General features: G+C 40.9%; 2 protein-coding genes across 3 annotated transcripts in view; one reads left to right on the top strand and one right to left on the bottom strand.

Moving 5' to 3' along the window:
* Nucleotides 1-544: 544 nt before the first annotated feature.
* The window catches only part of LOC108374523 (phosphatidylinositol 4-phosphate 3-kinase C2 domain-containing subunit beta-like), a 20,252-nt gene continuing 4,685 nt past the window's right edge, over nt 545-16,111 (bottom strand). The window contains 11 exon segments of the mRNA XM_017630491.1: nt 545-975; nt 1,047-1,105; nt 1,108-1,195; nt 1,467-1,555; nt 3,662-3,858; nt 12,698-12,898; nt 12,982-13,374; nt 13,437-13,587; nt 13,710-13,995; nt 14,055-14,300; nt 15,086-16,111. The exon segment at nt 15,086-16,111 is cut by the window's right edge and continues 1 nt beyond it. Coding sequence (XP_017485980.1) covers nt 796-975; nt 1,047-1,105; nt 1,108-1,195; nt 1,467-1,555; nt 3,662-3,858; nt 12,698-12,898; nt 12,982-13,374; nt 13,437-13,587; nt 13,710-13,995; nt 14,055-14,300; nt 15,086-16,111 — 2,916 coding nt within the window. The 3' untranslated portion in view covers nt 545-795.
* Nucleotides 4,031-11,244, top strand: LOC108374524 (uncharacterized). 2 transcript variants are annotated; one of them, XM_017630492.1, is made up of 4 exons: nt 4,031-5,157; nt 5,319-5,518; nt 7,813-7,897; nt 8,494-11,244. In XM_017630492.1, exons 2-4 carry the CDS (start codon nt 5,336-5,338, stop codon nt 11,007-11,009), a joined length of 2,784 nt encoding a protein of 927 aa, XP_017485981.1. In that variant the 5' UTR covers nt 4,031-5,157; nt 5,319-5,335; the 3' UTR covers nt 11,010-11,244. The 2 variants fall into 2 exon arrangements, with proteins under 2 accessions (XP_017485981.1, XP_017485982.1); XM_017630493.1 differs by having other exon boundaries at nt 4,031-5,518.

Here is a 16,111-nt window from a genome sequence, read left to right as displayed (position 1 = left end):
GAGCTTCTTGTAAAAAGAAGGATCGAATTTGTGCCAACTACGAAATACAAAAAGCAAATATTAACATTTAATAGGCAAATATTTACGCTTAAGCAAGAACTACACAACAAGTTTTTCAGGCGTTGTAGATTGCGGCAACCACGCCGGCATATAAAAATTATGGCTGAATAGAGCGCTGAAAACCTGAGACACCTGCAAGACTTGTTGTGGAGTTTTAGCTTGAAAAAATACTTCGCCAAAAATTTACAATCGCCGGCGAATGCTGTGCGCCTTGAATTATGCTTCCATATTTTTTTACATTTTCTGTGCCTGAATGAAATCTACAATTAATCGTAGGAAAATTTAGTATCCCCTTACTTACGTATGTGTAATATTTTTCAACTTCTAAGTGTTTTCGATTCTAAGTTTCATAAGCATAATTGGAATGTCTATTTTATAAGTGCAGTCCGCAGAGAGATTTGTAAGTAAAGTTATTTATAAAAATATATATCTGTAAGAACTTTGTTCTTTTCAACCGCCTGCCTGTTGCTTGGGTTATACTCTGTAAGTGTAAATAGATACTCTTTTTTTTATCAGCCCCTAACGGACATCCCTGTAGCGGTGTCTATATGTGCGAAAGAAATACTGTTGCTTTGCAAGTAGTTTTCGAAAACCTCGTCGCGGTTCTTTGTTAGATAATAGCGAACTAGTTGGCGATAATTTCACTTGCATCTAACGCCATTCAAAGTAATTTTTTCCCAATTTTATTCTACAGCTACTAGCTAGTTTGTGTTCGGCCCTAGCGCACTTCGCTGTTCAATTTCTAGGCATTGGTCCAAGTCGAAACCAATCGATCAGTTCTTTACGTAAATCATATTTACTCAGATCGATTTGAAAGCCGCCAAGTAATTCGTTCTCCTGCAATGTATCGTGTGACCATACAGTGACATGCAATAAACGATTTTGTATATGTTCCAATGGCATGCGATACTCGAGCTAGAGCGAGGGGAGAGAAAGAAGAGATTACCACATATGTATGTAAATTAAAAAATTTGCTAGCTTCTTACCGTCTCCATAAAGCTGGGCACACACGTTTTTCGTACCACTTTTGTTTTGCGTTTGGTCACTTTGTTGTATCCGGCTTGAGATAACATTTGACGTAGGTGTTAGGCTCTTGACCCCCTTGCAGCATGGGCAAGCCTTTCGCATGGTGAATCTGGCAAAGAATTTGTGATAGTTTAATAAATCGGATTTTTATTTTTTATTTTTTCATTTAAAAAGCCTTTACTAAAAATACGCAGCAATGCAAACAACTATGAATCTATGCATAGAGGAAAAAATTTTTAAAGTCGCGATTACCTCCAAACTTTGACTGAACTGTCAAAATTTTGATATAAAATAATTTAGAGATTAAAATTTTTATTTTTGTTTCGAGTTCAAAGCAATCACGTTAATATGTTCATATGTATATTCTTTTATTTACTTACCATCACCGTTAAGACACCGCGGCGATATTGCAAAGACATTTTAATCTGACCAACTTCATAGGGATTTTCACGCGTTTGTTGCTTTACTTCTGAAAAAATATATATATATTTTTATTTAGTTATGAAAGTCAAAGCAGCTAAATAGTTAGAATTAACATTGTTCACGATTATTTTTAAACTAATCCTTAATGTTCCGTGTGCAGAAGTCCTTGTAAGTAGGAAAAGCTTCTGACTGTCATTCACCAGGAACTGGCCAGAAGTGATTGGTTAGCGAATGGTGCAAATCGCAGCACACTACGTTCAGAAATTCATATCTTCGTATCCTTTGGGTACCGACCAAACCCCCGCGTAAGACGTCGCGTGCATTGGGTTTGCGTTCCGCTACGTACTCCGTCGCCGAGTACTGGCGTTCACCCCGGTAGACGAATGTCTAGCCACAATCCGCACCAAAGCCAGATTCTTCAACATTTAGCTCATCTTTGGCCATACCCCGATTGAACAGAAGCACGGGGCATCCAAGAATCTCTTCTATGAGCGTTTGGAGCTTACATACGAGTGCTTCTCCCGACACGATGTCAAAATCGTGCTTCGCAATTTCAATGCATTCGCCACTAGACCCTCACAACTGCTCTCAGAGAGCACTCTTCAACAAACCGACATATGCGAGCAATGAAGCAACATTTCCCGCTCATAAAGTCCGCGCCGAAGAAGTAGTCAGGTTCCAGGGAGCCCGAAAGAACAAGTGGTACGATGAGGAGTGTAAAGAAGGTGCAGAGAAAAAGAGATGCCGCCTAGAGGGTTATCTGTCCATATAGAAATACAAGATTGCGAAGAGCTTGAAACGCTGGCCGAAAACGTGCTTGAATTATGGAGGCAACACTTTTTCAGCCTATTGAATGCCAGGAGCACTAAAAGTACTGGAGAAGACCGCTAAGGCGGTTGCGGCGCCAAATAAGAAGAAGGAAGATAATATAGTAGAGCAAGTTGACTACTAAATAAATTCTCTACGACGGATGTTCAAAATTTTTGTATCATTCTCAAAAAAGTGTCCGGTATTTTATGGTATATATATCCAAGCAAAATATGAAAGTCTTGCTTATGTGCATCTAATTTCCACTATTTAGAAAAATATATGTATGTGGAAACGAATTTAATGAAAATTTTTTTTAACGCAACGGCACAGGTATTTGTGCCATTTAATACCTAGCGAAAATCCGACATAAGCTATTTATTTTAAATAGTTATTTTATTTATGAAGTAGTAACACGTTTTACGGATAACTGTAATGTATGGCCAGGTGTAACTAAGAACCAGGGATGTTGCGAATATTTTCGCAATGAATGATTCGCATCATTTTACACATTCGCATTCGCATCAAATGGTACGAATGTTTTGCGAATGCGAATATAGTTGAAATGGCTCTAAGTCTGTCTAACCAGGGTGCGGACAATAACCGACTTTTAGCTTCAGGCGCTAAACGGTTAAGTAGTATATCAAGTAAGTACTGCTAAAAGTCTTATTAGCAACCTAGAAATAATTTGAGATTCCTCCAGCGAAAGCGAAGGCTCCGACGTATAATCTGGAGACAATAAAAAATGTCAAATTAAAGCTTAAAGGCCTATCTTAAAGAAAAAAGAGCTCATCCCGGTGAAAATCCTCTCGAATGGTGGAAAACTAAACTCAAATACGACAAACTGACAGATCTGGGCCGCAAATATTTGAGCGCTCCATCCGCCAGCGCTCCAATTGAGCAATTGTTCAGTGCAGTCGGCCTTATATACGAGCCTCTAAGAAATCGCCTCATGGGAGAAAAGGCAGCAAAATTACGTTTTTGAAATATAATATGCCCCTTTTGAACTTTGACTACCAGATTTAGACATTGTATAGATTAAGCACTCGTTCAATGTTCTAATAATTTACAAAAATTTTAAGTTATAAAATCGAAAGCTTAAGTTGATTATAGCTCTTTTAATGTTAGTCCTAACATTCGCATTCGCACAAATATGAAATTCGAAACATCCCTACTTAGAACAAAACACGCTTTATAAGTTGAAGTACTAGCTGTAATCGTGACTAAGTTACAATCTAACTTTATATTCATGTATGCACATACATATATATGTAGTGGAAATATTAATAGTTTTATTTTTTTTTTGTTTTTAACGTGTTTTCCTCTTATCAAAAGCGGTACTTACCTCTAACTTTCGACACCGTCAACTTAGCTTCCTGCTGATCACGCAACAAGGGATGGAAGAACGTATACACCAAATCTGAGTGAGCAATCTCATCCGCTGAATTGAAGAGTGAGATAAGAAAACGTTGTATTTGAGGCAGGCGACGCTCAGCGACCGATTTGACGTTCGAACGGCCGACATGCATGCCACTTGGCAAGCTGGAAGAGAGGGAGAAAATAATATAGTATAAAGGGAGTATATAAACACCATCTAAAAAAGCCAAATACAAGACGATTAGTGAACTGAAAGTAAACACCATTACTGGAGGAGCAAGAAAAGACATAAGCAAGATATTAAAAAAAAAAAACAATTGCAAAGGCAATTAAAACGTAGGTACTGTGCAAATAAAGCCGATAAGAGCTGAGGCCAAAAAATATTCAATCAATCACAGTGTACCACGAAAGATACACAAAATATGAGAGAGAGAAAGAGAGAGAGATAGAGAGTTAACGTGGCTATCAGTAGAGATTCAGCCTTTCAGGTGGAGTTGATAAGCTGAGATGCAGGTGTGGAACCAGTAGGGTGCGCGATAGTGACGCTATGCTGTTGATATGCTGGAGACTTTTGTGGCGACTAGAGTTCGTGGTAATATACACGCATACGTGTGGGCCATAACCGTTCAAATTGGCTAAAAGGCGACGCTAATTTGTGAAATGAAATCACTTTCGGAGCGCTACAAAAAAAAAATGTATAAACAAGTAAAAGCAATGTCAGCATTTGAGAGTGGTGTGTGAACACAAAGAAACCGTAGCAAAAGGAGCCAAAGAATGGAGCGAAAAAATAATAAAAGCAACCGCAAATGTTTTATTAATAAATGCCGTTGAGGTAAAAGTAAAAACAATTGACAATGAGACGTTGTCATTGCTGTCGCTGTCGCTGTTGTTGTTGTTGTTGTTGCCGAACAGCAGTTAACAGCCAAGCAGCCAGTCAACCCACTTCAACGCTTTTGTCATTCGATTTGATAAACGCGTGCAATGCAGACACGACCAACGGCGGTAGTTAGCGCAAAAGCATTATAGGAAATATAGCACAAAAAAGCAAAATTTATAATAGAAACAAAAACAAACAAAAAATATTAAACAAGAAGAAGCACTTATTTCACGGCAACGAACAAGTTATAATTGATTTTTTAGATACCCCGACGCGGCAGAAAAAGTGGGAAAAAGTGATAAGCAGCAACACGGCAGTGCATATCAGTCTATTTATGAACTGATATACTCTTCATAAATGTGATCAAAAAAATAATTGAAAAAAAATTTAATACATTCGCAAAAAAGTTTTCGAAATATATACAAACAGCAGTGTTCAAAAATGCGCTAAACATAAATAACATCAAAAAAATTTGAAATAAGCAAAATACCAAAATAAAAAAAATATATACATATATTAAATTTATCACGAAAATTATGGCTAAATTAAACAGCTTAGAGGCGGTTGGCGTGGGCAGAACAGCACAGGTAGGCTAAAATTCAAGTAAACGCTAATCTACGCACAAATAAAAAAAAAACAATATCGAACGCCACTAATTTTAATTATTCTCTTCGATTTACCCCACTGCGACTCATAAACGCACACTCACACACACACACACACACACATCCACACACATGCGATACAGTTGATGGACTCTTTGCCATGCTGGCATCTTTTGGTGTACTGATTTGCATGGTCTCAACATTGATGGGCATCAAGATTTGGTGGTTCAAACACCGGCTAACATTCAATCACAGTTCGACAAATAATGGTGCGGCAGGTGGTGCACCGCCTACAGTGCCATTGCGTACGCGTAGCAGTCGAGAGAAGCGCATGTCGCAACAGGTAATGAATGAAACGGTGAAATAGTGTAGGATGTAATAGCTGCAGAAGTGCAAAGTATGCAATCCCAGGCAGAAAATAAGCAAAAAGACACCTTTTAGGAGCCCCGTTTCCTGGTCATTTAAATCGATAGGCCAGAGTCAAAGTCTACACGAAATAATATAAAGCAGTTGAATTCCGTTGTTTTAGAAACACACCTCATCTGTATTCCAAAGGCACGACTAAGATAATACAGCTTGTAAAGAAAAATTGTATTAAAAAAAAAAGTATTTAGACCGATAGCCTTAGTAGCTAGTGCCTTTTTTGTAATATAATTATTTATAGTTACATAGTCCTTACGGTGATTTTAAATAAACGCAGTGTTTTCTCGCATCAAAAAATATCAAGAAAATCTTTGTAGTGTTTCATAACAAATTTTTTATTAGAAAAACTTTAGCAAAAATCATTTTCAATGGCCCACTTTAACTAATAAGCACTTATTACCCGGCCCACCTCATTTATTTACAACTACAAGGAGGCCATACCCTAAATAAATTTCATGCCGATAACCGACATCGATAAAACATAAGCAATAGTTATAAAAAATAATCAAATATTCACAACATAAAAGGCAAACAAAAAGCTATGTAAAGTAACAATGTCAATGTACGCATAAAGGTGTTTATTAATGTTATTGTTTTTTCAGTGGTATGACGCATGCTTTTATGCGTCCATCCTCACATGGCTAGGCTAAGCCTACCGCTGCTTGGTGCCTGTCGCTTTGCAGATAATGAAAGGCAACTAAGACCAAAACAGACTTTTCTACGAGTTTTCTTTTCTTTTTTTTTTGTAGTTGTTGCTAAATATTTATGGTTTTATTTATGTTTATTTTATAAGTAAACTGCAACACGCTACCATACTAAATGATCTTCGCACTCTACCGAGAAATTAGAGCGTCGCACTTTGGTTTTCATATCATAGCCAAGCATGCATATGGATAGGGGCTATCAGAAATACATACAAATGTACATACAAAGCTTGTTAGATATACAAAGTAAGAATAAACCTATGCACGTATTTATGCACATGCACATTAGACCGTACCACCTTACAAGCAAACAAAAAAAGTTGGTCGTATACCCTGAGTCTAAAAAATTTTTGCAAGGCAATTTCGACAGGAAAAAATTTTTCAAACCAAATCTAGGTGACGCATACATTCGGCACTAAATTTTTTTAAATAGTTCTACTGAATTAACCAAAATATTTTCTTTGCAAAAGTTTAATTAATTTTGTAGAGTTAAATTTATTGATAGGATGATAAGAACGGTGATCTCTGCTAGGTAAGTACTAGAACAGGATACTCAGGGTCAATGAACTTTTGGAACAAAAAAAATTACGAACAAGTAATTTTTAAGCAAAAAAAAAAAAAACCGACTTTATTGTTCACATAAACATTTTGGAGTACCCTAGAGGTAGGAATGTTCGATATTTAAGAAGGTATCGATATTATGAATCGATTTAATTCATTGCATGTAAAATCGATATGGCGATATATCGGGCTGAACAATAACGATATCGGAAAAATCGATGTTGAGAATCCTACTCCCAATTGAATAGAATATTAGACCTGCCTATAAACTCACCTAATTGTGTTATTTCCATCTTGTATATTCACTGAGGATTAAAACGGCATGCCGGTCGACTCAAGCGGTTTGTCAAACTTAAAAGCTAAATAAATCACACAAGCTGCTGATTAAACCTACTTTAGTATTTTTCCATACACTTTTTTTGTAGATGAAAAATAAATTTCAACTTAGATATCGATATTGCGGGTAAAGTATCGATGTCTTCCGATATATCGACCTTGGAATATCGATTCAAAAAATCAATTATCGTACCATCAAATATCGATGATCAGAATAATCGATACGATTTCGAACATTCCTACCTTGAGGTACCAGGTAAAAGGGTGACCCCTACGTTCGGCGAAAAAAAACCAATCTGGTCCGTTCTAATGTACATACATATGTATGTATGCATCATTTAGACTCTCACAACGGTCGGTGCTTTTTTTGCACTATCTTAAAAAAAATAAAATCTGCCTATTTTGTTGATTGGTTTTGCTTATCAGTTGCAGCGGCGCTTGACAAACATTTCACGATTGTTTTTATACCTTTCATGAGCATGAAATGGTATTATAACTTTTTCTTAATTTTTGGTAAACAATTTTGCTTGATTGTCACAATATTTTATTCGCAATTTATTATTTTTCATTTCTTCAGTTAATTTGTCTACGTATTTGGATTTTTATTACTTAGATAAGCGAACCCGTTGAGGTACATGGCGTTTTTCGTCGACGAGAAGAAGATGACTTAAACATTGTACCAACAAAACAATTGCCGCGTGAGTATTTTTAAAACTCTTTTAAGGAGTAGTTCTCCAGCACTATTAATCATTTACTTATATTTTATATTTAATTAAATCCAACTTAGTTTAATTCTTTTTTTTTCGAGCAAACCCCTCTTGCATAATGGGAACCATCACCCACCCTGGCGCCACTTTTCGTTTCCTAAAATACCCACAAATGGTTAGAGAGTACATTAAGTAAAAATTTACTTCGCTTAGCTTTCAAGCTTCCAGATTTAGTATAAATTTGGCGATCAATCTGCTACGCGTTTCACTGTCCCACTGTTGTTGCCTGCCACCCTGTTGGAGTATGTTCCTTTATTCCCTTTTCTGCCTGAGCAGTGTCTCCACCTTCTTTGCCCCGTTTAAGGATCCAAATCATTTTCCTTACTTGAGCTACCATCTCTATGTGAGTGCCGGGGCTCATTAGATTCACTGTTATTTCCTATTCTTCGATGTTAAGAGTTCGTTTTGTTGTTTCTAAGGCCCCGTTTAATTTAACTTAAATGCTTTAAGTGACTATCTCTATATTTACCACTACATCTATTCTGCTATTTTACTTCTCATTCTCATTTTTGTTCTCTTCTTCCCAGCCGTTCGCATACGGAAGCTGTCTCAAAGTACACCCTCACTCTTCCCGCTGCCGCCGCCACGCCGACAAGATAAAGTGCGCAGCGTCATCTATGAAAAATATGAGCCGCCCGCACGTGAACCACCACGCCCGCCAGTGGACTCACTACAATCCCTGGGGGACTCTCCCCAACCACGCACACCAACTATTAGTCTGGTTGAGGAGATGCCTACCTTCGATGAACTCGAACAGAAATATCGGCAAATGGAGTTGAAGGAGGAAAAGGCGAACGAGTTGAGCGCCGAGTCAACCGAGAGTATTCTCCGCATGCGTGAGTCGTCACCACAGCCGCCGAAACGACTAAATCGCAACTCATATAGCGAAGAGAAACTAGTGGGCATGCACAAGTTCATGAAAGCCAAATTGCCTTCTACAGAGGCGGCGCCGTACCAGCCAAAAATTAACGAACGCCGTGCGACGGGCTTTCTACGGCCTGATGAGGAACATATAGAAGCCATGGCATTGGCAGGCACTGACAGCTCGTCGCTACGCGAATTAGAAGCAACGCACTCCACAAGCGTGGAGGAGTTCGGTGAACGTCGCCCAACAGGCTACATTAAGTACGAGGAAATCGATGTGGATGGCTTGGCAGACTTTCGCGAAAAATGGGAACAGCCGAAAGCAAGCTTGAATACAGTAAGTCCAACACCGTACCAGCATGGTGAGCGCGTAGACTATGACGCCTTCAACGGACACAACTATGATCATATGAATAGAGCGAGCGCACGCGAGTTGCGTATGATTGCTGGTGATGTGCCGGCCTCTTACGCAAATGATAGTCACAAGCTGGAAAGCAGAGAGCGCTTAGGCTGGCAGGCAGATGAACGAGCGGCGGGCAAACATGGCACACCAGTGTCGCTAGAGAGCATCGACTTCACCAGCGACGAAGAGTATGCTGATGAGCTGGGTGGCGTAAAGCGAAATAGGATTTTAAAATCTGCTTCAGTGCCTAACTGCAGTGTTAGTGACTACGAAGCTGAAAATAATGTTAAATCACAGAGGTTGGATGATAGCTCGTCGCCCAAATATGTAGACACATTTACGAGCCCACTGCACGAGGAAGAAGTAGCGAGCTGCGATGCAGTTAAAGAGGAAGTTGCACTCAACATTCAACAACCGACCGCCCCTGCGCACGTAACTCGGTCCGAACAGCTGTGGGACGAGTTGGAGGCTAATATAAAACAAGACGAGCGTGAAAAGTGTGTATGGCTCGAAATTGAAAAAGAGCTAGATTTTAATCGTGATTTCGTGAGCAACATTGAAGAGGAATTTGACAAGATACGGCACTCGTACGAGGAAAATGAGGCCGCCTTCCTTGAGAACACTGGTGGTTTGAAACGTGTGCACGAGCAGGTGGTAATAGCGTCACCCGAACCAGAGGGCTTTGGCAAAAGCATCGATGAAGACTGGGAGAGCTTTGAAAACTTGGCTGTACAAAAGCCTAAAACGACAGTAATCGCAGACAAACACGTTGTGCAATATAATTTCGCTGACTTGGAGGATGCATACGACAGTGACGGAGAGTCAGTGCTGCGCACAGAACGTCGGCCTGCTGGCTTTAAGCGCCATAGCGCGCAACTTAAACGCGAGCTCTCCAATATAGAAGATGAAGATGAACCCACATCGCCGCACTACAACTACAATATGAGTAGCGTTGAATTTGTGGAACAAGACCATGTAATGATTGTGACACCATCGCAAGAGGATCGTCCTATTGGCTATGCGCATAAAGAAATATCCGCTTTAGACGATGATTACGTGCGTGAACACAGCAAAGATAGCATTTTCGAGCCTGTTGCAGAACCGCTTACAGTGATAACAAAGGCACGCGCGCGACCTAGACCGCGTCAGAAGGTTACATTTGATTTCAGTAGTACAGAATATTACCAAGCGTCCAACGATGAGGACGATGAAGATGAGGATGAGAACCAGAATGAGCCGCAGGCAGTAACACGCCTCTTATCAACGACAAAATCCGCGTCATATGATAGCGACTCAGTGGAGGAAGATGCTGCGCAACAGGCTGTGCCCAAACCAATGCAACGCACCACCAAAACCTATTACGTAGCCGAGAAGCAAAAGCAGGACGGCGGCAGTGCAGAAAATCAAACACACCTTACGCTATCACCCACAAGCTTACCTGCGCCAGCGTCGCTGCTTTTCGACACACCAATTTCGCTGAAAACTGCGGAAACGGAATTGAGCGAGAGTTGGACCGCGATAAGCCAACTACAGAGGACACCGACAGCGTCGGGTACAACGAGAGCCACGTTGCCAGCTCTTTTAAATGTTAACGAGCAACCCAAACCGTCCTATCGTAGTACGCTCGCCCAAACGTCTTCGGTTACGAGCGTTGTTTTCATGGAGGAGAGCATCATAACACAACATCAACAGCAACCAATGAGTAGTTTTAAGCCACAAGTTGCTATGCGACAACATTACTTTGAGCAGAGTTATCATAATTCAACAGAGGCTTAAGAGAGAGTGAGAACAGAGATTAAGAGGGAAATTGTGGGAAGCAATAGAGAGGAATCGAAACCCAACTGCAGGCTTACCTAAGTCGGAAAAGTATTAATGAGAGTAGAACCAAAGTTAGGTGTTATATAAAATGTGCCAAAAATAAATACTTATGCATATCTAAATAAAAGAAATTTTAAATTAAAGAACACCAGAGTGTGAATAGTTTATCTCGGCATTCGTCATTTAAATCTTTTATTAAAAATGTATCGTTGACATTATTTTAAGGAGGGTTAGATTTATTTGTCTATGTCCAAAACATAAACAGATGAACAGAATCGCGATTATTCCTACTAAAAAAAAAAATGAACAGTAAATTAAACCAAAAAATCGGCCATCTCCAAGCTTATACCCTGCACTGGTACACAAACGTCTCCATAACTCCAGAAGGCATAACAACCGGCACATGGCCACAGCCGAGCTAGAGAAGCGGCCCCCAATTGGGGACTTAGCCCTATCCAGCGCTAGGCTCAAATAAAAACTAAGAAAAGCGCAGAAATGAAAGACGCGCCATGAGAGAATAGATTCGGCGGCGCCCAACAAGACTACTTAGCCAATTTATTAGATAAAGAGATTACGGAATTAGGAATAATCAACGATATTCTTACCGGGCCCTACCTAAAAGATAATTTGAGTAGGCCTTCTTAAGTGAAGCCATTCTAAGAGCCTTTCGGAAGAGCTTTTAACTCCAAGCTGGTGGGTCGACTACACAAACTAGTTATTTGGTCAAACGATCTCTGCTGTTTTTGAATCGACCTAAGAGATACCCTTGCATATGCTAGTCGAATGTGGTTCCAAGGAGACGCGAGAGAAGTCTTGGCTTAATGTGATCACTGTCACATTCACTCTCTACCCTCCTAAAACTTTCCCGAACTTTTTAAATATCTTGGTTTTAACAGAAGTGTTGTGAAAAGCAGAGATTATATCCTTAGGTGCACCTCTCACATTAATATTTAGCTTTATGATCCCTACACGGAATTTCAAGATGTCTTAGCTAAACAAGTACAGGGTAAGGCTGTTCTTCTTTTTAGTGCAAACTAGTATCAATTAAATAATGAACACCGAAAGACCGAAGTGGAGGCAATGTCCCCGATTTCATAGCCGATAGCGCAACGAGAGCGTCCAGTCGATTTTCAGGCCAAAGGCTGGACACTACCGTGAGAAACACACCAGCAATAGTATGCTTGGAAATAATATCTCTGAGCAGACGCAATGCCAGTAGTGTTTTGGGGACAAACCACACCATGACTTAAATAAGAACTGAATAATAAACTGACGGTCGATACCAAAGTACTACATTTTCTCTCTACAATGGATTAATTAAGGGCAGTTACGAACCCTCAACTGTGATATCAGCTAGCGACGCTAGAGTGCAAATAATTGGAAATACAACTATTATCGGCTGGTAATGTAAGGTTGTCCATTATAGGATTTGGATATATTAAATGCAAGCAAGCAGCGGGAACAGTAGAAAATCTATTCCTCCCTCACAATTTAAACTGTTGCGCCAAAAATTTAGTTTCTAGTCGCCATTCGTAATATCTTTGCAGACACTGAAAACACAACAGAGGCTCCGTAATTGGCTCACGACATTCCCTAACTTCTCCAATAAAAAAGTAAGTTTACACTTCAAATCTTTTACCACTTACCTATGCAATTTCGCCAGCGGAAAGTGCAAACACAACTTTTGATGAAATTCCGTAAATTCCTTATACGAGCGGAATAAATGCGTTGGATCGGTTTGACCATGACGCGTCACTTGTAAAATGTAGGTGTAATACTTTTCCATATCGTAATGCTTTTGACAGCGCACTACCATAACGCTTTTTAAGCGGCCATCCTGTTGCATGCTGTAATGTGAGAAAACGATTGAAAAAAAAAATACTTTTAGCAAACGCCTTGAAGCTAAATTTTCAAATAGTTCCATACTTACGTATATTTGCGCGGCACAAATGACAACAACTCGCCACTACCCTCATCGTTGCTGAAACGCATTTGCGCCAAATTGTGCAAGAAGAAATTGAATTGTGTGAACCAACTCTTCAACGAGAACTGTATCATCTTCGCAAAAGAGGCAGCCGCCTCTGGATTTGATTGCTCCGGCAGCAAAGCGACACGCACATAAGTCACTGCATCAGCGGTTACACCGGGTATGCCGGCAGTGGCCATTAGTGCAAGCATATGCAGAATGAGATCACCATGTTTGCGTATTATATTGAAAGCGCGACAACACAAATCGACGAAATAATGAAAATCTGTGGAGGGTTTATCGCCGCCATTGATCACATAAGCCATGTCGGAGGTGAGCACGAATGGGGTGCGATCTCTGTGTGGTAGGGTGTGAAAATATGATTAGAAGAGAGAATATAAGCGTAATAATGTTGTTACCTTTTGAAATTGCCAAACATTTGCGCGTCGCCCAAGAATTTTCCAAAATCTATATGAAAGAGATGACCGGAAGTCTTCAGCATAATATTGTCATTGTGACGGTCACAGATACCGAGTATGTAAGTCGCAACGCTGTAGCCGGCGCAGGAAACTATGACAGTTAAAACACACGAATTAGAAAGAATTTCGAGCTTTCGAAGAACGTAATTCGTAAAGCACATTTTTCTGCTTTACAAATTGCATTCCTTTCAACCATTTCATTCGTATACACACCTGTGAAATTCTTTACCGCCCTCTGATACTCCAACTGACTAGGATTCTGTTTGGCTAGCCATTCAGCAATCGGTCTATCTTTAAACGAACCCGTCAAGCCATATTCTACTTGTATTTTACGCAATGTCTCCGCATCGGACACCAATTCAATCATGCCCTTCTTAAAGCCCGTAGGTACACAATTGAAGGTAACCATTTTCAGGTCCAAACCCTCAGCCAACCACATTTTGTTCATAACACGTATGAGCTGAATGGTAAGCATGTCCTGTTGCAAGTCATCACCGGACTGCAAGTGAGAGCAATATGAGTGATTATTAACTTTTTTATTTTGTGATCCGCACTAACCTTAAAAATCGCCGGCAGCACTTCGCCATCTGAGCCGATGTAGGATATTTTTAGTGGCAGCGTATTTGAGTTAAAATAACTGCAAGCGCGCACATTTACACCGGTCACTTCTAATTCGGGGCCCAGCGGCAGAGAAGTGGGCTTGTCACCCAACTGCTGATGTACAGTTTCCATGCCGAAGCAGAGGGTTTTTTGCCGCAATGATTCTTTAGCCTCCTTTACGGATTCGGCAAGCCGCGCTAAGCTCTGTGGACAAGAATTAATTTAAGTTCAATAGATCTAGGTTCTGGGAGGAGGAGTGACGAGGGAGGGGGAGTGACGAGGAAGGGGGAAGGGCACCGAGTTGCTCATGCTCGGGCAACACGCTTTGTGCTCTCGTTCGTCTGAGTAATTCTAGTTGGCCGTTCACAGCTGACAACAACAATTGTGTACAAAAGAATTGCTCTGTGTGAACGCGAAGAGCAACACTAAAAGAGAAATTGTCGAAAATGAGCAACAAAAGTTTCTCTGTGTGAACCCAGTCTATATAAATCTTTGTCTCTGTGCCCATCATTCTCTTTTTTTCTGTCTCTCCCTCTCTTTGTCTCTGTGCCTCTCTTTCTTGTCTCTCCCTCTCCTTCTCTCTACCTCTCTTTCTTTCTATTTCTCTCCATCTTTCTGTCACTTTTTACCCATTTTTCCCCTTTCTTTTCCCATCTTCCTTATCTTTTTTGTCTTATTTACCTCTCTCTTTACTCTTACCTCCCTCTTTCCCACAGTATAGCATTTCCCTCCCTTTCACTCTCTCTTTCATATATACTCTTTATCACTTCTTTTTTATCCTCCTCTTCATTCTGCCATTATCTTTTCATTCCTCTGCTTTATCTCTCTCTCTATTTATCTCTCTGACCTCTCTATTTATCTTTCTGCTCCTCTCCCTTTACCTTTCTCTTTTTCTGTTACTATAACTCAACCTCCGTGCCCATCTTTCTCTTCCATTCTCTTTCTATATATCTCGCTTTACTCCAACTCGCTCTTCCCTGTGCTCTTACCTTGCACATCATATTTTGACTGAGAAAGCGCGCCAACAGCCGCTCGCCACACACCGCCAGCAGCGCGCGAAGCATCATCTTGTTGCGCCTATAGTAGCGCGCCTGCGTTATTAGCGACTCATCAATTTCACTCGCCACCGATGAGGCATCGATTGAATTCTGTGGATCATCGCCTGGCAAACTGTGTACCAAGAGCCAGTACAAGTGGTGGGCTATGCGCGGCGATTCCAAACACTTGCAGAGCAAGAAGCGGGCCATTGCCGATGCTTCGTAGGTATCGTGCTTGAGCGCCTGCAGCAATTGCGGCAGATAATCGACCAGCTGATCATTCGGCAGTTGCGAAATCCACTCGACCGCCTTCTCACGCACTTTGGCGTCAGGATAACGCGGTAGCAGCAATTCCAGCGCTTGCAGTGGCGACAACGGCGCCCAAGAATGCAACAATGAATGGAGATCCATAAGGCTGGCATAGTCCCAGCTGTGCGCGGCGTGAAGCACTTTCGGCAATGCATAGGGAAAGCTCTGCAAATACAACCGTTTTTCCCAAAATACCTCGCGTTTATCCTTAGCGCCCGAATAACCCTGCTCGGCAGTGTCTAGCAGTTCCTGCTGCAAATTAGCGTCCAGCGAATTGAAATCGTAACGCGGTGCTGGCGGTGGCTGTTCCAACGGCTCGGGGAATAGTATGCGGCCACCGTAAGGCGGTACTTCTATGCTTAACACCGGGCAGATATCTGGCTGTGGATGACAACCGCGTGCAGGCGCCGGACCTAAGAACTTATCCGTTGTTGGCGGCCACATCGAAAGCAAATAGGAGCCGCAAATCATTTCACGCTTCTGATCAAACAATTGTATGGCGCACCAGCCTAATTCGGTGGCCACCGAGCGACGTTCACCATTAGCATCTGTGTTTTGCTCATTTTCGGTCGTTTGTGTGCCGTAGAGCACAAATATTAGGCGCGATTCTCGTGGTAGCGTGCAAATTGGATTCTTTTCGAAAGTCAGCCATGAAGAGAAATTCAAGCG

Source organism: Rhagoletis zephyria, unplaced genomic scaffold (assembly GCF_001687245.7).
Source record: "Rhagoletis zephyria isolate East Lansing unplaced genomic scaffold, Rhagoletis_zephyria_1.1 Rzeph_scaffold_07796, whole genome shotgun sequence".
NCBI classification, from domain to species: domain Eukaryota; kingdom Metazoa; phylum Arthropoda; class Insecta; order Diptera; family Tephritidae; genus Rhagoletis; species Rhagoletis zephyria.
The sequence above is the reverse complement of the archived record's forward strand: the minus strand, read 5'-3'. Positions and strand labels throughout refer to the sequence as shown.